The 25350-nt window shown below is 34.8% G+C and overlaps 1 protein-coding gene across 2 annotated transcripts in view; it reads left to right on the plus strand.

Annotated features, from left to right (window-relative positions):
• LOC115456182 (ankyrin repeat domain-containing protein 50) overlaps positions 1–16904 on the plus strand; it is a 62618-nt gene extending 45714 nt beyond the window's left edge. The window contains exons 31-40 of one of the 2 annotated variants that reach the window (XM_037444433.1): positions 164–310; positions 559–642; positions 885–1079; positions 6093–6217; positions 6454–6581; positions 6782–6957; positions 7541–7664; positions 8690–8776; positions 10619–10689; positions 11055–16904. In XM_037444433.1, coding sequence (XP_037300330.1) covers positions 164–310; positions 559–642; positions 885–1079; positions 6093–6217; positions 6454–6581; positions 6782–6957; positions 7541–7664; positions 8690–8776; positions 10619–10689; positions 11055–11170 — 1253 coding nt within the window. In that variant the 3' untranslated portion in view covers positions 11171–16904. The remainder of the gene's footprint in view (positions 1–163; positions 311–558; positions 643–884; positions 1080–6092; positions 6218–6453; positions 6582–6781; positions 6958–7540; positions 7665–8689; positions 8777–10618; positions 10690–11054) is intronic. The other variant, XM_037444434.1, reaches the window with a different exon arrangement.
• Positions 16905–25350: the final 8446 nt, after the last annotated feature.

Below are 25350 nucleotides of genomic sequence, written 5' to 3' on the forward strand. Positions count from 1 at the left end.
TATTTTTTTCAACATGAATAATATCAATTAAATTATTTGCATGTGTAAAATTTATTAATGTAGCTATTTTCAGTGGAACATTTAGTTAGACCCAGTGAGCTGTTAATTTATGGTCCTTCGAGCCAGATGTTGACATTTATAATATATCTTTTTGTTTTGGTAGGTGGCGCGGAGGTGGACGCGGTGGACCGGTGCCTGCGCACGGCGCTGCACGCGGCGGCGTGGCGCGGGCGCGGCGCGGCGCTGCGAGCTCTGCTGCGGCACGGCGCGCACGCCTCGCCGCTCTGCGCGCAGGGCGCCACCCCGCTCGGTCTGTAATCCGTACATACCATTGTTATTTTATGTATATCACAATTTTATTGACCTAAATCTATACAGCAAGAGTATACGGGCGATAATCTCTTCACTAAAATTATTCAGCTCTTTGATATAAATCTACATCATTATAATTGAATATCGATAATTATAAACCATATATGTATAACGTTTTTCTCTTCAGTCTGCTATTTTTTTTTTATTATGGGATACATCAATAATGGAGTGCATTCTTCTTAACAGGGATAGCAGCTCAAGAGGGCCACGAGGAGTGCGTACTGTGGTTGCTTCAGCACGGAGCGGATCCTTTGCAAGCTGATCATTGTGGTAAATAATTTTCTTATAATTGATATTTTATTTAATTTTATTGTGAAATTAGTCAAAACATGATTCAGTTAGAATTTAGATCGAAGTTTTAAAATTCTTAAACCAGTAGTTCTTAAACCCAAATAATACGCTAAAAAGCAAAGGTCAATACAAAAACTTTCAGCCAATATAATTTTAATATTTTTTTATACGATTCTACAGGTCTCTAACAATTTTGATTCATATACCTCTTTTCTGACCAGGTCGCACCCCAGCTAAGGTGGCGTGGCGAGCGGGGCACGCGAACATCTGCCGCCTGCTGGAGCGCTGGGCTGCGCCCACTGCGCCGCCCGCGCCCACCGACGCGGCCGCACCTGCCTCAGTGCCGCCTGCGCAGGCGCCGCCCGGACACCCGGCGCCTGCTCAGCCAGCGGGACAGGGCAGGCCGCCGAGTGCTGGTAAGTTTCGAATGCATTGTTAAAAAACACACACATCACTGTTGGGATTTGTGAACGCAACTGACAGATGTCACGACGTGCTTATGTCAAATATTTTTCATCTATCTCTCTGGTCGTTTTTCCCTCTATTTTGTCCGCTATGTATTTTAATTTCTTACTTAAAATAAATCTTTATTTAGTTTAAACCAATCTTTGCACTTATTTCAACAGGTTATGGGCCCAGTAAATACTGCCGTTTAAAGTTAGTTTTGCGTTTCGAACAGTTATTACAAAGTAAATAGAAAAAGTAAAACCGCGAGTATAACCTCACTTTTAGTTACCGCGCTCGCGAGTGATTTTTTCTTTTCAGCTATTTACAGATTGATTAATAAACATATAAATATGGCTAGTCATAATTCATTGATGTCTATTGAGAAGTTAACGGGTCGTGACAATTGGGCGAGTTGGAGTTTTGCAATGAAAGCATACCTGCAACATGAGGACTTGTATAATTGTATTTTGAAAGAACCAGTAGATACTGACCCAAACTCAGTCAAACAGGACATCAAAGCCAAGTCAAAAATAATATTATTAGTTGACCCGATTCTATATGTACATATTCAAGACGCTCAGAACGCAAAACAGGTATGGGAAAATTTGGCGAAAGCATTCGAAGATAGTGGCCTGACTCGAAAAGTTGGCTTGCTAAAAGAACTAATTAATACCAATTTGAAAAATAGTTCGTCAGTTGAAGACTATGTGAACAAAATAATGACAGCAGCGCATAAGTTAAGGAATATAAAATTCAATGTGGACGATGAATGGTTGGGCACATTAATGCTGGCAGGACTGCCAGAAATGTACAGGCCCATGATTATGGGTTTAGAAAGTTCAGGTATGAAGATTAGTGCTGATTTAGTTAAAAATAAATTACTTCAAGAAGTAAAGACATCAGACACTACCGCACTTTATACAAACTCAAAAAATTCCAAGCCCAAAGGTGATCAATCAAGCAAGAAAGGTCCTAGATGTTTTTGCTGTAATAAGTATGGACATCTCAGTAAAGATTGTTGGCATAAGAAGACAAATAATAATGATAAAAAGAAAACAGGATATGTTGCAGCTTTTTCAGCATCCACAGCAAATCATTTAAATTTTTGGCATGTTGACTCAGGGGCATCTATGCATATGACTATGCACCGGGACTGGCTCACTGAAATCAAACCTGCATCTGTGCGAAATATTAGAATTGCTAACAACAAAGTGTTAAAAGTTGAATGCTGCGGCAATGTATGCATTAAAGTAAAGGCAATAGATGGCAGCACTGATTCAATTCAGGTAAGAAATGTATTATATGTACCAGAGTTAAAAACAAATTTGCTGTCTGTTAGCAAAATAATAAAAAGTGGATGTCGAGTAATATTTAATGAAAATGGCTGTCAAATTTACAATCCGAGTAACAAGTTAGTTGCAAAGGCTGATTTAATAAATGAGACATATCTGTTAAATACTGCTAATAATCAAGAAATGGAAGCCATGATGGCCAAGGCTGATGATGATGCTTTTATGTGGCACCAGAGGATGGGTCACTTAAATTTCACTAATGTTAATAAATTACCTAACTGTACAGAAGGTGTAAAACTGTCACAAAAAACAGAAAATTCAATTTGTGTAACCTGTCTTGAAGGCAAGCAAACGAGAAAACCATTCCCCAAAGAAGGCTCCCGTGCAACCAGCTTGCTAGAAGTCATCCACAGTGATGTATGCGGACCTATGCAACATACTTCTATAGGAGGGGCAAGGTATTTTGTAACCTTTATTGACGATTTTTCTCGAAGAGTACATGTATATTTTATTAAGAACAAAAGTGAAGTATTTGAAAAATTTATGGAATTTAAAAATAGAGTAGAGAATGAATTAGGTACAAAAATAAAAATCCTCAGAAGCGACAATGGACCCGAGTACAAAAATCATAATTTTGATACCTACTTAAAGAAACATGGAATACTGCACCAAACATCAAACCCATACACTCCTGAGCAAAATGGTCTCAGTGAGAGAATGAATAGAACTTTAATAGAGCGTGCCAAATGCATGATTATTAACGCTGAATTGCAGGTCACATTCTGGGCAGAAGCGGTGGCTACAGCTGCATACATTGTGAACCGTTCTCCCACCTGCACCTTATCTGATGCCACGCCTCATGAAGTATGGACCGGAAAGAAGCCTGACCTGAGTCACATGAGAATTTTTGGATGTCCGGCAATGGTGCTTATTCCTAAAGAAAACAGATCTAAGCTTGATGTGAAGTCGCGTAAATTAATATTTGTTGGCTACAGCGATACTACAAAAGGATACCGATTTGTAGATCCTGAAACAAAAAAAGTTATCATAAGTAGAGATGTTGTGTTTTTGGAAGATAGTATTAAAAGAAATGTAGTCCCAACCTCTGCATCTGAAAGAAAAGTAGAAAATATTAATGAAAATCAAAAGGAAAATTTATGTCATGAAACAAATTCAAAAATAAGTGAAAAGAAGAATAAGTTATACTTACCTTTATCTGAACAGCAATGCGAAGAACCTGAAATTGAAAATATTATTAATGTATCTGATACTTCCAGTGTACACTCAGGGTCATTTTATGATGATCCTAATGATGACACATACTTACCAGATGAAACTATTGAGGAGCCTGAGACGTCCAGGATGCAGACAAGATCTCATCGAAGAATGGAAATGTATGATAGTTCAACGTCTTACCTTTGTATGAATGTTGAGTCCACAATGAGTCTACTGAACAGTGACCCACAAAGTTTGGAAGAAGCACTGATAAGTGATAAAGCTGACCTGTGGAAACATGCAATGAATGAGGAATATCAGTTTTTGATTCAAAATAATACTTGGTCACTTGTAGATAAACCAATTAGTAAGAAAATTATTCCATGTAAATGGGTGTTTAAATCAAAAACAGATGAAAATGGAAATATCATACGTCACAAGGCAAGATTAGTCATTAAAGGTTATCAACAGAAAAAAGGAATAGATTACCATGAAGTATACTCACCTGTTGTCCGATATTCTTCAATAAGATATCTTGTGGGAATAGCTGCAAAATATAGTCTACAAATACACCAGATGGATGCCGTTACAGCATTTTTGCAAGGAGACATCAATGAAGAGATTTACATGACTCCACCGCCATCTTTTGAGCAAGGAGAGAAAGTCTGTCGCCTAAACAAAGCTATATATGGCTTGAAACAAGCTAGTAGACAGTGGAACAAGAAATTAAACACTGCTTTATTAGACATTGGTTTACTAAGATCAAAGATTGATCCTTGTATATATTATAGAATAATTAACAAGCAAGATATATTATTTATAAGTGTATATGTAGACGATTTGATTTGTTTTTTTAATAATGAAAATACAATGAAGAATATTAAAAATAAATTACTGGAAAAATTTCACATGAAGGACATGGGAAGAGTAAAGCAGTGTGTTGGTTTTAGAATCACACAAGAGCAGAATACAATTTCATTAGATCAATCAATTTATATAGAGAAAATTTTAAAACGTTTCAACATGTCTGATTGTAAACCTATTTGGACACCGTGTGAAGCAAATATTCAATTAAAGAAAGCTGAACATGAGAGTGAAATACTTACGACCATACCATACCATGAAGCTATTGGATGTTTGCTATACCTATCTCAAGGAACAAGACCAGACATAACTTTCATTGTAAATTCTTTAAGTAAATATAATAATAAGCCAACTGCAGGACACTGGAGTGCATTGAAGAGAATTTTAAGATATTTAAAAGCTACAGTTAATTATAAATTAACATTTGAGAAAGATGACAGTGAAATTGTTGGATATTGCGACGCTGATTGGGCAAGTCAATCTGAAGACAGAAAATCCTGCACAGGATATGTTTTTATTTTTCAGGGTGCTTCTATCAGCTGGTGTTCTAAAAGACAACAAACAGTGGCATTATCAAGCACAGAGGCTGAATATATGTCTCTATCAGCATCTATACAAGAGGCATTATGGCTGAAACAATTACAAGTAGAGTTTTGGCCTGAACTTAAAAGCAGGCCCTTATTAATGTATTGTGATAATCAAAGTTGCATTAGTCTTTCAGGTAACGAAAGTTATCACGCAAGAAGTAAACATATTGACGTCCGATACCATTTCATCAGAGAGAAGGTTGCTGACAATCAAATCAAAGTCAAGTACAAACGGACTGATCACATGCTGGCTGATGTCTTAACCAAGGGACTTCATCGGCCAAAGCATGAAGTGTTCATAAAGGCTATGGGTTTGCGTCCAGGAGAGAATGTTGGGATTTGTGAACGCAACTGACAGATGTCACGACGTGCTTATGTCAAATATTTTTCATCTATCTCTCTGGTCGTTTTTCCCTCTATTTTGTCCGCTATGTATTTTAATTTCTTACTTAAAATAAATCTTTATTTAGTTTAAACCAATCTTTGCACTTATTTCAATGCACTTATATTCCCTAAGAGATAGACAGAGGTGCAACCAGGACACCGACTTTTCGCCAAGTGTGTTCCGACACATGATGTGATAGGGGGCAAACCTATCGCTATATCGAGCATACATTTCTGATCTTGGGCTGAAATACCCAATATCACTGCCCCACCCAAGGTTTGCAAATGGGACCTCTGACCGATATCATAGCGCATGCGTGACACCCTTACGACACCAAAACAATCGATGCGTTATTATCAGGCAGTTTCTGCTTGAGTTGTAAAAGCAAAAGCTACAGTAGAAAGCTATAAAATTTTACCCAACACACGTCATAATTTTTACAAAAATAACAGTAGCTTTTTAACTGTCATGAAAAAACTGGCTGATGATACTAACACTAGTTTAACTAATGTTTTTTGTTTAATTTTGTATTGAGGACGAGCAAACCCATAATTCGTCTGGTGGCAAATGATCACAAGATTTGTTCAACACACATATTCATCTTCTTTTATTATATATTGTTATTTACATTATCCCCAGGCTCCCCAGAATACAAGCGACGCAGCGTGCACAGTTCGAATTCTACTAAATCGTCGTCAAACATGACGGGCGGGTCGGGACGCTCGCACGAACAACCAGAGCAAGATGCGCACGCGCATGATAAGGTAATTAGTCATTATAGATATTCTCATGCCGCCACTGAGCTTCTGGGAATGACGTCATATGGGAAAACTGATTTTTTAGCAAATATTAGAGAATAAATACCTGATAATAAAAACCAAGACTCTTCGATAGTTAATTACATTATGAAAATAAAATGGCGGTCTCTAGGTTAGTGTTAATTCTATCTTTATGGAAATAAGCTGTGTTATAATGAGAATCTATGTTTTGTTTTGTTTAGGCATCCCGGACGAATCTCTCCCTTTCGTTCGCACAGCAAGTAGTGCGGTGCGGACGCGGCCGACGCGAGAGGGAACGAGACCACGTTATACCGGAACACCACGTGCTGGAGAAGGACGCTAAATTGAGGTAATAAATGGTGTATATAGGATGTTGTGTAATTGAAAATTTGGCATCTATCTATCACATAATAGTATTGTGTTCTGCTTTGAGGGACAATTGTCCAGATGATGATAATCCACTAAGGGCGTCCATTTTTGCAAATGGAGTTCCATAGTCAATACGTCCACGGTATATGTACCAGTTTCTCAAAAATCCCTACCCCACAGGAGCTACGCGGCCAACGAACGCGACGCCGAGCTACGCGGATACGCGTGCGAGCGAGATAGGCGACGGGACGAGCGGCACGGATGTGAGAGAGACAGCGCTAGTCCCTTATACGCGTCGCCGCCACGCAGTCCCATCAGTGACGTGTGCAGCCCCACGCAACCTACTATTGCTTTTGGTAAATATTATTATTAAGCAATAGCCCATGCTCAGCTATACTTTTTTATATTACCAATTCTCCCCCATTTCTTCCATTGATTAATTTAGTCAGAGGTTTTGTTTAGTGCTCTCAGACAGTCCAACCGCTTGCACTGTGAAAAAAAAATGCGTTCTACCTCCTTATAACATCGGTACTGTAGGCGAAGTTGGTCATGCACGAGGTAACCCATTTCCTCCCTCACTATTGTAAGATTGTTATTGGGGAGTATAAGCGATGTTGCTTATTCACCAGGTGTACGGTTGTACCGCACATATTTACATACACTCTCAGCACTTTTACATAGCACGCGACAATTACTTATAATATTGTAATAGTTCGTTAGTTCACAATCATACCGCGTCCGCATTGCACATATTATCATTTATCATTATCACCATTTATGAGCTCAATATATCAGTCAAAAATCAGTTTAAAGTGTTTTAATTATACAAGCCAAATAGGTCTTCGGACAGCACCCAAACACCAGGTAATTCATTTCCCCTCTTACAATTGTAAAATTGGTATTGCCCTTTGACCCTAAGTATTATATTCTTATTCCCAGGTTCCCAGCCACCTAGTCTGACTACAGTACAACCGGTGCTCACCGACACACACTTCAACCGAGACACGCACATGCGCATCATACTCGGCAGGGACAGCAAGCCCTCGCACGACCGGGGAGAAGGGTATGTTACTACAATAATTATAACCATAAACAGTCTGACCCCACTGGGCTGTTTCTTTTGTCAAAATTAACCCATTTACCATCGGAATGTTAGCCGGCTAACATGACAGCTACATGACATTACGCGTGTCACGGAAAAATAACCTTATTATGTAATAAATAATGACACCGTGACACGCGTAATGTCATGTAGCTGTCATGTTAGCCGGCTAACATTTCGACGGTAAATGGGTTAAATAAAGAACAAGATTTCCCTCTCAGACTCGAGTTTAGATTGGGAGGGATACATTAAACCCATTCACTATGATTATTTGTTGGATTTTGGTTTGGCAAGAATCTGTTTATACCTATTTATTTTCGCGGACAATGCTCGATATTAAGCAACAAGTGATTGTCTAAGTTATCGATATTCGATACTTATTCGGTATTTTATATTTCGATCTAAATTAATTTAAATATGTTTAGAATTATGACGGGTAAAGATCGATATAATATCGATAATGTTGTCTTGACATCGGTAATATCATTGGAAGAGCTCTTACGAAGGCCTACCGCCTTCATACATTTGTAGATTAATATTACAAGCATGGCCTATTAAAATACGCCTCAAAAATGTATCGAATTGTAATAACAAAATTGTTATGCTTTTATTTTTATGTTGCTACGAAGTTGTTGTATTTGTTTGTTTTATAAAATTTTAACTTTTTTTTATATGCAATGTTGCGGAAGAAACTTATTTATATATTCAGTGACTAATCTAAAAATATTTAATTGAATAATAATAAAAAAAAATAACTGCAAGCAATACATCAACTTTACAATGAGGTTAAAATTGGTGCAACGAATAAAAAAAAGCCGATATACGATAACAAACGTGTATGCATGGTTTAAAGAAGAATAATTATGAATATTTAGTAAAGTTATATGGAATAATGAAAAATCATGATTATTCGTTGCACAAATGCCTAAGCGATTATATACCCTAAAAAATCGCAATAGAGTACATAATAGTGTGATGTGCATTAGCGAGGTGTGGACTTCGATGGGACGGCTTGCGTACAACCGTATTGTGGGCAGCCTCGGGAGAGCGAGAGGCAGGATATTTAAGAAAACGTGAGTGAGCGAGACAGATGATAACCTTGCGTCCTTAGCGACGGTTTAGCATTGTGATGTTGTGGGATGTAGGCAGAATACTACCAAATGTTGAGTTATATATACATTTATGTATAGAAATATTTTATGTGTAGAGATAAATAATTGTATTATGTTTTCATAAATTGTCATAGTGTCTGTCGATCACTGGAAAGTTAAATAGTTGTCTAAAAAGAGACATAAATATGATACAGTTCCGTTAATCGTCATATTATTAAAAGAAAGGATTTTCGCCTCGAACTTTGAATCAACCAAGTCATTAAGGCTTAGTTTCGAGTGTATATTCATAATTACAAAGATATTCTCTTATACATATTGCCCTATTACTCAACATCGTTAACAGTCTAGGGTGCAACAGATTAAAAAACCTTCAACATCACAATGACATGACCATATGAGCTGAAGTTTGGCTGGTTTTGGCTGCAGGGTTGGTTCACATCACACGGGGTTCGGTCCATCTAATGTTATCATCAACTCACGATATCGCTGGAGAAACTGATAGTGTGACGTGGACTTAAATAATAGAATTTTCTCGTATAAGTGAGATCGGTTGGGTAAGTACTAGGTATGCAACAATGGTGTAGATAGATAATTATGTTTCGGCGGTAGAGTAAAAATGTATATATTCTAAATAATGTTAAACTTTTAGCGGATTTACTACAATATTTAAAAATGATGACTGAATTGAAAAAAGAAGATACCTCACTTTGAATAATAAAAACATTATAGATATTAAAATTAAATATTTATGTAATATTTTCATTGCAAAATACGAAACACTATCAGTTTCTCAGTGTTATTATTTATTAAAATAACGCTTTATGGCTTATACAGGGTGTGGTAAATTTTATCATTTTATAGAATTCGCTTTCAAAGCTTTTGTTTGGAAATTGGATATAATCTTGGCGAATTGTCTAAACATTAGTTAGAAAACTGACTTCTCCTTTAATAATATAGGTGTAAATAATAAGGTTATATTGAATACTTACATGTTTAGAAAATAGATTTACCACACCCGGCTTGTACTAATATAAGGTGTTTGGTTTATGATATTAATTTAAATGCTTAATATTAACTTCAAACTAATTATTAAGCGCTTTTATAACAGTATTTTAATTTATATTTATATTGTCAATGAAATAACAATACGCTTTGCAAAAAATAATAAAATGTTGTTTGTATTGAATAACTGTACTATGTTGGTGTTTGGAGCACTTGGATGCAATGCTATGTTTTGAAGTAATAATTAAAAATTTAAGTGTGATCTATTGTTTCCTGTAAATTATTCAATTTATTACGTATATACGTATAAAGCGCGATTGTTGCTTTATACAAGTTTTGTATCTTGAATAACATTGTTAAATAAATAATTACAGGATGTTTTAAATAAATAGAAGAATATGTCTATGTTCCATGTATAGGAAATTGTATACATCATGTTTAAATATAAGTACAATTAAAAGTGTAAATAAAAAGTACGAATCGTCGAACCTAATCAGTCGTGTAAGAAGTTTATATATGTATGGAGTTTGTGTGTGTGTTTTTATTTGGTATTTTGTGTATAGGTAATTTGTGTGTTGTCACCCACGATGTCATCATTATGACTATTATATTCATTAGAATTCCTTGACTTGTGTCAATCTACTTTTTGCAAAGGAAGAGGACTACAAATAATTAGCGTAAAACGAAATTATTTAGCTCATAATTTGCTATTATTTGCAGAGCTTATACTGCGATGGTTGCGTTTGATAACTTATGCTCTCTATAATGGTACATTTTATTTAGTTGGTTTTTTTGTCGCAGCAAGAACAAGAGGAACGGGATCGTGACGAATCCGGCTATGAGGCTCGTGGCCAACGTCAGGAACGGCTTGGGTTAGTAAACACTTAATAATTAATTTTTTACTCTATATTCATCTTACTACTCTATACTTATCCTGATAGATAATAAACGTAATAATGCGACATCGTGATTTATCCCGGGACTTTCGGTTCCACAATAGCCATGCTCGATTATAATCGAAAATAAAAAAAAATATAAATATTATTATTATACAAATAATTATTTGCGTATATTGTCTTGATGCGGAAAGCGGATCTATTGCTATTTATAGCATATTTTCCAATAGTTGCCTGGCGTTATAATTTTTATTAAACTCCACTCAAAAATACTCTATTCCATTTAAATTAATTTACAGTTGAAGATAATATAGACTATAATAACTTTTATTTCTCTCTAGACAACGCTGCCGCAAACATAAGGCGTACGGGCGTAGCTCTGGCCGCGAGCGCCAGTTCCGCCAACCCCGCGGTCAAGACCAACGCGTTCCAATGGAGGAAAGAGACGCCACTATAAATATCTCGCGAGCGAGCGAGACGTACATAACGTTGCCACACAAACCGAGAATGTACTATTTTGATAGATATTGTTTCAAGTTGTGCGAGCGTTTTTTTAAACGTTTATGAAGGATTGTTGTTTCTGTAAAAAAGGTAAATACAATGTGTATTTTATTATAATTTAATTATATTAGGATTTTTGGTAAGGTATTAAAATTCGTAGTAGTAATTTGGTGGGACATGTAAATTGAAAATAATACGTAATTTTCTGCCAAAATTTTAGTTTTAATATTTCCAAACTATTCGTAGTCGATGTATACTTTCTATTTATCATCTTATATCGATATTATTTATCAATTATATGTTTAAATAAACAAGCATTGTAAACAACTAGATTTAAAATATGAAAAAGCACTCAATATACCTATAATATATATAAGCACACCAAATGAATATAAAAATCGTTCAAAAACACGCCCGCACAAATCTAAAAATAAAAAAATATTAAATATTATAGAATTCCGAACTTATAAAAAAGTTAACTATATTAAGTATAGTCGAAAAATATATTGCTTAATATCTTATGTATGGTCGTGTGAGAAAACTTGCTTTTCACTCAAGTCTCATCTAAATTGAACTAGTCGTATTATAGAAATAGGTGAGGGAAGATTTGCGGATTGCAGTTGCGGAAATGATCTTAAAAATTATAAAACTGAATTTCGGAACACACTGTATAATACAAGTTTAATGCGGATTCCACTAGGTTATACTAAGATTTGCGGATTGCAGTTGCGAAAATGATCTTAAAAATTATAAAGCTGAATTTCGGTACACACTGTATAATACAAGTTTAATGTGGATTCCACTAGGTTATACTAAGATTTGCGGATTGCAGTTGCGAAAATGATCTTAAAAATTATAAAGCTGAATTTCGGTACACACTGTATAATACAAGTTTAATGCGGATTCCACTAGGTTATACTAAGATTTGCGGATTGCAGTTGCGAAAATGATCTTAAAAATTATAAAGCTGAATTTCGGTACACACTGTATAATACAAGTTTAATGTGGATTCCATTAGGTTATACTATTGCAGTTTAAATATAATTTATGGTACTCAATACTCATATTGCTTATTTACTTTGCATAAACCTCCAATTGTAATCTGTTAAATAGTTTAATGGGTCATAATTGGAACGTGTGTGGTCTATTCTCTCAATTCTATGTAATTAGTAAACTAGTTTAAAATGAACAAATGTGACTAGGTTTTACGTGGAGTTCCTATCGCAATCGTTATGTAAGGCAATCGGCAAGTCTGCCACTCACTTGAGAATGTATAGAATTAGTTGTAAGTAATTAAAGAGTCGTAGTTCCTTCATGGTATGTTTATCTTAACGTCAATTTTTAATATTATTTTATGTTTTTCCTACAACTGCCCCCCCCCCCCCTTCCTCATCAAACCGTGTTATATATTAAGGTAATATTTTTATCTTTTCAATTAAAAATGAGGAGCACTTGGACATTTTAGTCCCTGCCTAATTGATAAAAATGCTCTACTTGTAAATTGAAAATGACGTTAAGACGTCCAAATAGGATTTTTAAATATATATACGGCTCTTAAGTAAATAAAAACTGTTTTAGTTCATGATACGTAACATGGCCGCCTTATACAGGGTGTGAACTAACATACAAGAAGGTAGAAAATGTATCCTTAATTTAAGTAATATATAACCTATTAAATGTGCAATCCCCACCAGTTATAGGGGACACCGAAGCTTAGCCAAGCGATGTATTCAGGCTATTCTTGTCATAGAAATACTGTGTTACTGTAAAAATGTTAGTGAACACGCTGTATAATATATTTTAAGTATACGGACTGTATTACTCATTAGTTTTGTGATAAGTGCGATGGTTTGCAATGTGATACTACGCGATTCTTTATACGTAAGCGATCAAAATATCTAAAATGAGTATATTACTGTTTTCTCGCCACAAATACTATTCTATTTTTAAATCCATGATGGGTCATAAATGACCCGAGTCTAAAGTTAGTTTTTATTATACTGTCTTCAACGAAAAACATAATATCACATTGCTTCCCATCGTTAAGTGTCGACGTTGGCTTTTAAGAAATATTGTATTGCGTAAATAATTACAACAAAAATTATAACGACAGTATTATTTGAACACTTTAAAATTATTCGGAACATTACCACACTGCATATGTATTGAAATGTATCCAGCATTTTTACTGCCATGTGGGTCAACTTTGGTACATGAGGTCATTTTAGACCCTGTGCTATGTATATTTATTTAACGCATTTATGTTTATTACATTGTTTTTTTTTTATGATTTAATCGCTGTTAGAAAGGCGGGATCATATTTGACCCATTTTTGTAATTTGACATTTGACGTAAAAGGCAATGTTTGGTGAACTGTACATTATTTGTTTTATGTTTAGTATAAATACAAAAATCATGGCAGTTATTGTGCTAAAAGATGTTTTACATAGAAACATTTTGAAATAAATAAATATATTTAGCGATTTCTTAAAACTTATTCCAAGATTAACAATTTTCGCACCGAAGCAATTTTTTAATTCAATATTTATTCAGAATGTATTTTTTTTTACTTTAAAACTTTTAATTCGGTTTTAATTGAGTTACTGAGATTTTTTTTGGCGCTTTCTCTTCTGTTTTAATTATGAGTTGTGTAGTCTCATGCACTTACCAGCTAGTCATTCAAACGTCTAAAATACTTGTTCATTGTTATTAAATTCTGTAATAAATATAAATGATGGTCAGAGATACGTAAATCACTAATATATATTATGTATTCCAAATCAGTCATCATAATGTTTCTATGTAAAAACATCTTCAAAAATTTCTGATAAGCAACTGATCTCAATCGAACAAAGTTAAATTTAGTTAACTGTATTAGATATCGAAAGATCAAAATTGTATTATTAAAAATTATGGATTTTATAGCGCTGATTTTATTTTCATAACAATTCAAACCTTGTTACAATTCTCTTAACCATCTAAATTGCACTGTCTAGCGGAGTCTCGATTTTGGGCCCTGTGTCGAGTAAATTACGTTCTTCAACAAAGACTTGCCAAGCTGGTTCAATTTACGACCTTATGGGTTTCGCAATAAGTTGCCACTTGGAACACTTCCGTTTGCGTTGGTCATATTTCTGCCAACAGTATCGTGCCCCGTACGACGTCCCCCGTCCCCGACGTATTATTGGAGTGACACATTTTTCATATATTTGCAGAGAATTTGTTTCAATCAAGCTGTCTTACATGAAGACAAAGGATCTTGCTGGGAATCTAATCTAGCAATATGGCACACTTTGTTATTAGTGGCTGTTTTTTACTTTCATAATAAATGAGCTATAAAATCCATAAACTTGAGTATTTTATTTGATTTTTATATGAAAATCGTAACACCAATAGTCTTAAGTTGTGTCTATGTCATAGTTAATCGGCTATAAAAATCACCCATAAAGACTACTGAACCGATTTTAAAAATGATTTTCCAGAGATCCTTCACAATGTATTCCGGTTTCCGGAAAAATCTAATCTTCAGATGGTTTTACTACTTACCGGAAAAAATGTTTTTTGGAGTCGGTTATAATGTATCTATATTGTTAATATAATGTAAACGATGTTAGTGGATTCTATATCTAAATAATCTAGGGAAGACTATTTTTTATAATACAACTCGAATTATTTAAGACTTCATTACATATTCAGTTAACGCCTTATAATACTCATACACTGAGTTCTATAAAGCTACCTTTAACATTAAGTCGTAAAAAAGGAAACAACACTCATTTGTTTTACTCAATTTCTGAATAAATCCTACATATTTCGTGTATAAAAGTTCTCGAATTATCTTTGATTCCGATTTTGCCCGAAGTAGGCTTTAAAGATTTCAGGCATAGTGTTAATTCACATAAGAATACCCATGACTCATAAAAATCATCAAAAATTTAGATCGCATTAAAAGACTTGTTAAATCATAATACATAAAAATATTTAATGCTTAAGTTTCGAAAAAATGCTAAACCAATTTTGATGACGCGTCGGAGTATTTGCAATGCTCACATTTTGGCTGTCGCAAAAATGTAAATGTGTTGTTCAGTTTAGAATATTTAAAACATTTTCACTGTATATTACATCTATTTATAACACCGCTGATACAAATTATTTCAAAGTAGTTAATAGTATAAAATAACCATGCCTCTTACAAATATTCATGGTAAGATTCAGAATGTTCTATATTTAAACTGGAAATTCTGTGGTCTATCAATGACTAGAAAATTCTGGCAGCACTATTCGGTTGAATAGTTTGTCTAGAATTTCTATTATTTTCTTGCCATAAGTACTGTGAATGTTTATGGCAGATGAATTAAGTTTGTACCGAAGTTTTTTTCGAATCCGACAAGGCATACTGTATTTGTTTGCAAAATACGACACGAATAGACTTTGTAACTTGATTAAGTATGTTTCTGCGACAGCAACCCCTAAATTGTCATTCAGATTTATATAACTCAAAATATGATTTTGACCCGATGCGTTCCATTTCACGCTGCGTTATTGCTCGGACTAAACTTGCGAAAAATGTAAACCTTTTAAAATATCTCGATGGGTAGGAGTAGTGTTAGAGTTACGAAAGTAAATATAAGGGAATATTTACGTTAAGCGTTAAAACGCCAGGATGAATGAAGTGTTTCCTTGTTTCAGAAATTCCACTTAAAAATTTTCGTCAAGCTTCTATACTTTTTGGTGCGCTAAATATTATGCCTGAAGATTTTTGTGCATTAGATTATTTAATTTTAGCAAGAAAAAGTATGTTTTCAAGATTTCCTAAATCTGAGGTTTATAAAATTATTAAGCGTTAAACAAGTTAAAGAATTATCTGGTTAACGGCATTCTAATTTTAAATATTTAATTTCCATAATGTTTTTAAATAAAAAGTCGAATGAAAATTTTATTAAATCAATTTTTAATGTGTTGATGAAAATACATCAAAGACGTTCAAATCTCATATAAATTCATTACACCATAAAAATGAAACACGTAAATATTCTACGTACAAAATTATTTTTATTTTAAGTATTGTAAACATGCATTTATTTTTTGGTATGAGGCTATCTTGTGAATGTTTTGCTAAACTTGGATTTTGTCAGTTTCGTCCATACAGGGTACGAATGACTTAGTTAGAACACTGACTAAAACTAACACGTTCATGTTTTATGTATTTTTCTTAAACAGCTTTTGTACAACAAATAGCATTATTTGACGAGTCATAAATTAATTATAATTTAGTATTAAAAAGGCTTTATTGCGCAATATCCATTCTTGCTTATATCGAGTCAATAATTTACATTTATTACCTACGAATTATTCAATATAATCTTTAAAATTACGTAAAGGTGCAGCCGAAAAATGCGTTTAGAAAAAAAAATAGTTTGTATTTTTATGAATCATATTGACCTCTGTCGTTACGTATCTTTATCTTATGAACTGTATTCGAGATATAAAGGTATTTAATAACAATGTTTATCCATCCTAGGATAAAATTTCCATAGTATTTTATTTTGTAAAAATAGCGAATCTTTATTTATTAGTTGTGTTTGTGTGTTTGGTGATACTTGTGATAGTAATAAATATATTTGTATTAAATAACGTAGACGATGTATAATGTTGTGGAAATATAATGAAATATATATAATTTCTCCTAATTTAGTGTTTTAATACGATTCCTTCCTAATCCAATTTCGGCCACGGCGGCCAACCTCAACGGAAATCAGCCAAGTACGCAGGACATAATATAGTGCCACAAGTGTGTGCGCAGTACACAGATGCATTCTCTTTACTCTCATAGTCCGGTGAGACAGCAATCCGACATGACCGGAGAGAGATCAGGCGCAGAACCAACGGCTTTACGTGCTTTCTGTGGCATGGGGTACACACCGCCAACTTCCTGACTAGTTGCGACTGAGTAAATTGTTAAGATGGAAATTATTTTGGCCCGATCCGGGGATTCGACCGAAGGACCTCAGCGTGGTATTTATACTCGTACCGTGTACAATTACAATTACGCCACCGATACAGTCAAATTATAATCTACCTACAGCCGCATACATGCTTGATGGTTAATTTTGTTGTACCAGAGTCTATTTTTAATACGAGACTCCCGCTCTCACACCCACAATTACAACTGCTGTAATCAAGGATCAGCAGTGGCATTTTATATAGATCGAAACACTATTTAACTACACGCAAATGGCTTTGTAAAAAGAGGGAAAAATGTATTAAAAAATGTTTACCAACAAATTGGTGAAATTTTGTTGCAGCATAGGTTACACTTCTTTTAAAAATAAGATTACACTAAAATTTAGTAAAAAATAATGTATTATGTATGCATAAAATAAACAATAAGCAACCCTCCGACAAAACGATCTCAATCTACCGTAAACCAAAAATAATGGTCGACTAATTGCCTTCACGGTAAAAAACCACTTTCAAACGAACATGACACCTTGTTACTCGTCCAGAATGCGTTGACCCTTCGCCCCTCGAGTTTGTTTTATAAAAACTGGGGTGGATGGGTCTGGAATTTTCGGACGGTTAATAATGGTAATAACGTTTCTCAGTTTTGTTTAATGATGTAAGAAAAAATAAGGTTTTTATACGGTATGTAAGTTTTTTGCAAATTTTTTATAAAATATATTTTCTAACTTGGAATTGCCATAATGTACAATTGCAATAAAAAAAAATGTTTGACGGTTTCCTACATCATGCCGGCCACGGGACCACAAAATTCCTACTTAAGAAATCTCTTAGATCTGGATGCTATGTGTAGGTAGAGAAATAAACGATACGTACTTATTCGCTATTAAGAACTTTTTTACTCTAAGCCTAAGTTAAACGTGTGATTAACGGAATATGCACTATTCTGGGTTTATAAATCCTCTTTTTAACCACGATGATGCTAACTTGAGACTGCTCCCCCCGAGGCAATTCTTGTGCGCTCGGTCTCCACACCGAATGCACGCCCATGCACGGGGGGACATTATGTCGCGGACCTAGGCACACTATAGGTGATGCTTACACCCCCATGGTTGCAAGTTCACATGGGGGGTCTGACAGGGACTCGTAGAACAATTCACCTCCCTTTCCTCTCCGCCCATCCTATTACTTCCCCTTCCTTCCCCCTTCTTTCCCCCCCTATTTCTCCTCTTCCTCTCTTCCTCCAGGGCCTCGCAGTCGTTAAGCCGGGGGGTTCATAGTATCCCATTCGCTTGTCCCTCCGGTGTTGACTGTGGGGTCTGTACTTGAAAAAAAAAAAAACTTGAGACTGCTGAGGTACAGAATGTTCGTATTAGACGGAATAGAAATGGCAACTACTTGCTATATATTAACAAATAAAAAAAAGCCACGTTATTTTTAAACAATGACTATTGGTACTCAAAGTTCAAAAAATTAATATTTTTTTATAACCAACCTGTATAAAAAGCGCGCCATTGTTGCCAAGTGCTTAGTTCCGCCACTCGCCGCGTGGCGCGCGCGTGTCGCGTCTCCCGTTTCTAGTGAAGCTTTGTGTAACATCCTGTTCCTACGGGACTTGACGTTGAGATGTGCTTAAGGAAATTTAGAATGCTTTTGTTTTGTATTTTTTGTTATAATCTTAAGATCAGCTGGTGACAGATTTTATAAAGATTAGATAAAAATAAGTAAGGTCAGGTGGGGCAAGTGCGCCGACGGGGTAAGTGCACCTACCCTAAAAAAATCGAGAACTATTGATGTTATACAATTACCGCAATCTTACATCTATGCTACTAACTGAAATACAGTTCCACTAAGAAACATAAATGGCTATGTTCATTTTAATACGATTTATTCGCCATTTTATTTTAAGTGTCATTTAGACCTGTAAACAGAGATGACCCCGTGAAAGATAACATCAAATATTTCAAGATATTTAACATATTTCTGTAAGCCAGTAAGGTGAATACATAGTTTAAACCTTTTATTTTAACTTCCTGCTTGAATTTCATTTATATATACTAAAATAAAGGAATTTTTAGCAATGCGAAAAAATGTACCTAAAAATTGTCGAGTAGGGCAAGTGCGCCACAGTTAATAGTCGTATGGCGCACTTGCCCCTGATCCATATATAACCAACCTTTTTTAGAGAATAAGTTTTACTAATATGAATTATTATTATTAAAATGTTATACTTAACAGCAGAATATTTTGTACTCAAGATATTTTGTTTTGAGCCGACTTAAATAAAAGGGCGTATTAGTTAATTCGTTTTTACAAAAGAAAAACATTTACTTTACCTTGGTCTAGAGCAACTTTACGTGAATAGGTTGCAACTGTTCGATCAGGCACGTTATCTGGATATAATGCAGCTAAAACATATCAAATGTCATACGGTCAAATTCTAAGTAATTGAGTTATAACGCATTCAAAATTATTAATTCCTACATTTTTGTATGTTTTTTTAAATGAAATGAAATGAAATGAAATGAAATGAAATATATAAAAAAAAATTCTAAAATGTTTTCAAGCCCTAATTTACATATATATGGCGCACTTACCCCGAATTTGATTTGACAGCCATAGTTTGTTATAATATTGAGTGATTAAAAATTATCTAAGAGCAATGCGAGTAAAACTTATTTCTCTATGGACTAAAGTGAGTGTTTTCTTTATAATGTTTCATATTGGCGTTTTTTTGTACACAGGCGCACTTACCCCATTTCCGGAGGCAAGTGCGCCTACTACCATTTTTTACTTTGAGCAAAATCTTATTAATTTATGGTCCGATTTCCTTGAATGGCTACAGGTTGTTATCACAAAATACCAAATATTCTTAAATTAATAAAATTACATTCTTAAGTCAACACAAAAAGAAATTATTTTGCATTGAATCCAGCTATGAAAATTTTATGGCGCACTTCCCCCGACTGACCTTATTCATTATTCTATATATTATAATATTACAGAGGTTGTATGAAAACTAGAATATACGCCAATGACTAAATATTTAGTTACGTTGTAATCATTAGGCATTTTCATAAAAATGACGAGTGGTGTTCAATTACTTTGCAGTACTTTGTAAAAATTATTGTAATTCTAAATATTGGTTGTTGTTGTAATTGTACTTAAAATGCCAGGCATGGGGTTTAATTTACATGAAACCGTAATGTACTATTTACCTTAACCTTCGTCAAGAATTGCACTATATTTAAGTAAAAACCGTACAGAAATTTGTTCAGTAGATTTTGAGAAAATCGATCACATACAGACTTTGGGGACTTTGTTTTCTAATATTGTATATAGATAGATATAAAATCAAGACTGCCATAACGCACCTCAAAAGATATAATTTTCACATAAACCACTTTATTAAACCCATTAATTAAGAGATACAAATTGATTTGACGTAAAATTTGCTACATTGTTACTTTCTTTTCCAAAAGGCGCGTGCCACCAATATGAAGCCGGGCGCTCTGTTTTGACAAGCTAAATTGAATCTATTTGGGGGTGAGGGCGCTTTGATTTTTCACTTTCGGCGAGTTTATTATTCGAGTTATTTTATTAGACATGTGCTATAGGACTAAGTAATAGAATAGATTATATTAAGGGTTGTATTTAATTTCATTAGTGTTAGGAAATGAAGCGCTTTTGGTTAAAATAAAAAGAACTATCACTGTTTTACAGAAGTACTTAAAAGAAGACAAATCAGAAAGAAATCAGGATAAGGGAAATGAGTTTGTCTTTGGGCTGGCAGCCTCTGAAATCGGCATGTTATTGGAGTACCCAGATATTCCATATCTATTATAATTCTATTTGGCCTAGACTAACAATTGTATATCTAAGTATACCGTGACTCTAACATTTTTTAACTCTACTTATAGCAATTTGACTTTTTTAAAATTTACTGATTTTACTATATACTTAATTTCTAAATTATTTGCAAAATATTAGAATAAAACCATATCATAAACTAAATTTAATAACAATACTCGAGAATTCTTCCAAAACTGATACAAAATTTTAAAAATTACGCCTGATTTCCATAAAAACAAACATAGATTTATATCTTTGCACTTAAACACATCTTAAACCCCTCCAACGATCTAATCTGTGTTGGCAAACTGTGAGTGGGTCCATTCACCACGTCCCGAGACTTGCAATTAGCGATGCCGGCGCGTCAAGTGCCACCGATCGGCGATACATCACGCGTCGTGTTGTCCAACATAATGAGTGTGGTAGACACTTATCCTTTGAAGTTAGCTCTTCGGTTAGTACGTGGGAAAACATCTTTGGATGATTTCCATTGCTTTTTTGTAAAGTGATTATTGGCCGATTTCGATTGGAATAAAGTTATTTCGACGCTTTCAATGATTCATTTGCGTATAGTTAGTGGTCGGGTGAAAAATTGCCTTTTTTATATGGGCACAGAAAGGTGACCCCACTGCACCTGATGGTAAGTGGAGTGGGGTCCATAGAATGTCGACTGACATTAGTTTAGACTTATATTAAAGTCGGCATCAATTAATCCTCTTGTTATGTCGATGTTTAACAGTTACTGTGGATTAGGTGTCGTTTAGAGAATTCCGAATAAAAAGCGGCGATAGCCTAGTTGGGTGTGGAACGGACTGTCGAGACGAATGTCCGCAGGTTCAAATCCCCAAGGGCACAGACCTCTGACTTTTCTAAAAAATCATGTGTGTATTCTTTGTGAATTTATCGTTCGCTTTAACGGTGAAGGAAAACATCGTGAGGAAACCTGCACATCTGAGAAGTTCTCTATAGGAATTTCGAAGGTTTGTGAAGTCTACCAATCCGCACTAGGCCAGCGTGGTGAACTAAGGCCTAATCCCTCTCAGTAGTAGAGGAGGCCCGTGCTCAGCAGTGGGCAAGTATATAATACAGGGCTGATATTATTACATTATTATTATTAGAGAATTCCACTGCGGTATCCCTTACCTGTCGCAAGATAATCTAATAGGGGCCATCGCGGGCTGGCTGTAGGGACTGTCAGATAGTTTACCTTTATATTGTGTTTAAGTACAAGGTTGTGACCGGTGTGATCCAGAATGGACTGCAGTGTGGTAAATCTCAAGCTGTCGTTGACGTTTTATGTCTGGGCGGGCGGACGAGTAAACTATAGCGCGATTCACTTTTCATGAGGTGCCATCTATTGTTGCATCAATGAGTTAGAGCTTTTCCGGTATAATTCTAATTATTCGGAAGACTACCACTCAAGGAATAAGGTATTTATTTATTTTGTCTATGAGTCCATCCGCGTGAAAGAGTTTTTCAGGATAAATATTTTCGTGGAATAAAAAGCACTCAGGAGTAATGTAGCTTTGTATCACTGAAAAGTTTTTCAAAATGGGTTTAGTACTTCCTTTGTAAATTAGTAAAGATTCTTTCACGACCTTTATGTGCGATAATTTTGAGGTCACTTACAGCTCAGTGGGGTCTGATTTTATATTATGATATCTCACGTACCAAAAGCTATAAAGCTTTCATAGGAAGAAAGAAAATTGACGCAATACTGACGGTAAGAGAAAGGTATCTAAGCCAGGGATGGAGAAACTGTATTGCTTAACGCGTCATTATTTATATTATAAAAAATAAGGCGTGTAACATGCTATCCAGAGAGTTATATACATAATCAGAATATCACGCGGACGAAGCTAAGAGAAAAAGTTAGGACATTAGTTACAAATAAAACTAGTGTAAAACTATATATTTAGTCGATATCACCAGCAGGGTAGGCACAGGCATAAAAAGGAGTCGATAGTTCTCTGATCTAATTTCCATCCCATCAAATAATTACACCGGACACGTATTCTACCCCCGGACTTCTTATATTTTTAACAATATACATGTTTGACTCGGGGAGCAAATTTATTTTACAAGTTCCACAACCATAAGATCACTATCGCCGCAAACTTCGCAAAAATTCGTTTTCTCGTACAATATTTAGTACATTTTAAACGCTTTTCCAAAACTGAATCGCAATCTTCCACGATCGATTTCAAATCAAGCAAAACAGTACATTATCTATACGAGATAATACCCTAACAAACGCATGTTAATTAGTATGGAAATTCGTCTTATAACATGATGTCCAGGGGCGAAGGGTCCATATAACGCAATTCTTACCGGATTCCCTTTCATCATCATCATCATCATCATTTCAATCGGGAATCGTCCACTACTGGACATAGGCCTCCCCCATTGAGCGCCATAGGGACCGGTTCTGGGTTGCCCTCCTTTTCGTAATTGATGTAAAATCTAATTATAATTAGAACCAATTCCAGACCCCATTTATGCATATTATTATCACTTATAAGTTGTGTTGGGTTCCCTTTTGGAAAATTTCAACCTTCGCCACTTATGACGTCTACTATAAGCGAATTTGTTAGGACGAAAATCTTAGCAAACAGCTTATTCCCTTACCCACCGATATGTATATACTACGTACTAGATTTGGCGTTCCGAACATTCACTGTGTTCAACTGAATTGAATTGCAATCCATTGAAACTGACTTTAGTGTGGTCTATATTGACAACTTGTGGTTGTGTACGGAGTGGCGCTCGTGATATAAGAACTCGAATCTAAGTGTAAACCTGGATTTGAATAAAAAACATTAGTCAAATAAGTAAAATAATTTGTTGTTCAAGTTAATAAATAGGTTATAGCAGTGACGTTAGGGTTGCCATTTCATTTCATATTTTGATCAAATAGTTTATATGGACGTTCGTGTCTGTAAAATATAAGTCAATGCCCTTATCTATCCATTTCAAACCAGAACAAAACCTGAACTTATATAATAATATCAGCCCTATATAATGTCCCACTGCTGGACACAGTCCTCCTACTACTGAACGGGACTATATCTACTTATTTAAATCATAAAAAACAACGATTGACCTCATCTAAAGCCGCGTAACACAACACTAGTGAAAAATAACCGTAGATAGAGATAAAAAAGACAAATAGCGTAAAGTGACCCCAAATCTCTGCAGATATGTAATTGGCGTGCCGGGATTGGCCGAGTGTGGGGTACGGGGCCTCCCGCCCTCTGATTGGCCGATTGGGGTAAGACACGCCCACCGCTGGATTAGGGGGTGAGGATGAGGGGTTTTATGTTTGAGGAAGGATAGTCTAGATACTTGGTTTAAAATTGTTTAAGTTTTTAGAAAAATATTGGGGTAAGTATTTCGGAGATTTTTAATTGGCGTGTTTTTGATTAAATGTGAATTTGACTTTATTTCTAAGTAAGTTATAAGTTATATATTTTTTATTATAATATTATTTCAATGTTGAATTGTTTTTCCGTCGCTTGAATTGAAATAAGCACCTTTTTTAATAACCATATGTATCCTTATTTCATCGATGACGTATATAATTTAATATTTACTCAAATTTTCTAGGCTTTATATTTTTTGAGAATAATACAGTGCTATATAACAATTGAGATGATGAAATCTTTGACAATAGTAAAAGTGACTTACATCCGTTATATTAAATGTTATACGCTATGGAGTCCGCTAACGCTTTTTCTTTAATAAACTTATAGCTAGGAATACACGCTTTTGTCACAAATATAATTGCCTATAAATACTCCATTATTGGCCACTTACACAACCCCCGATATTTATAATTTATAAGATTAATTACGGTTTTCCAGTCGTATAATATGTCTTCATAAATTGTAATCCTCACAAAATAAGCAAATTGAGACTAAAATGACCAAGCATCAAGACTGTACATTTCCATTGAAATAGCATTGTCTCTAAATTAAACTCCTCACAAAATAAGCAAATAGAGATTAAAATGTTCAAGTATCAAGACTGTATTGTCGCGCTACGTCCTATTTTGCATTCAGAGGATGATCTCTGTGCGTTAGAGCATCTTACGCTCTCGCTTATTATGTATACCGTATGAACTGAGTTATACCTCCACGTACGTTTGGGGTAAGTTGGTACATTTTCTACCCCTTTAAAGTTATTTTCCACCGTTTTAAGGCAATTTGTTGGAACTTTTTCGAAGTATTAGTTATATTACTTTACCTTTTAGGGTATGAACTTATTCAGAGATTAATATCAATTTAGTAAGTATTTTTAATTCAGAAATAAATATTATTATAA

The sequence above is a fragment of the Manduca sexta genome, chromosome 28, assembly GCF_014839805.1.
Source record: "Manduca sexta isolate Smith_Timp_Sample1 chromosome 28, JHU_Msex_v1.0, whole genome shotgun sequence".
NCBI classification, from domain to species: domain Eukaryota; kingdom Metazoa; phylum Arthropoda; class Insecta; order Lepidoptera; family Sphingidae; genus Manduca; species Manduca sexta.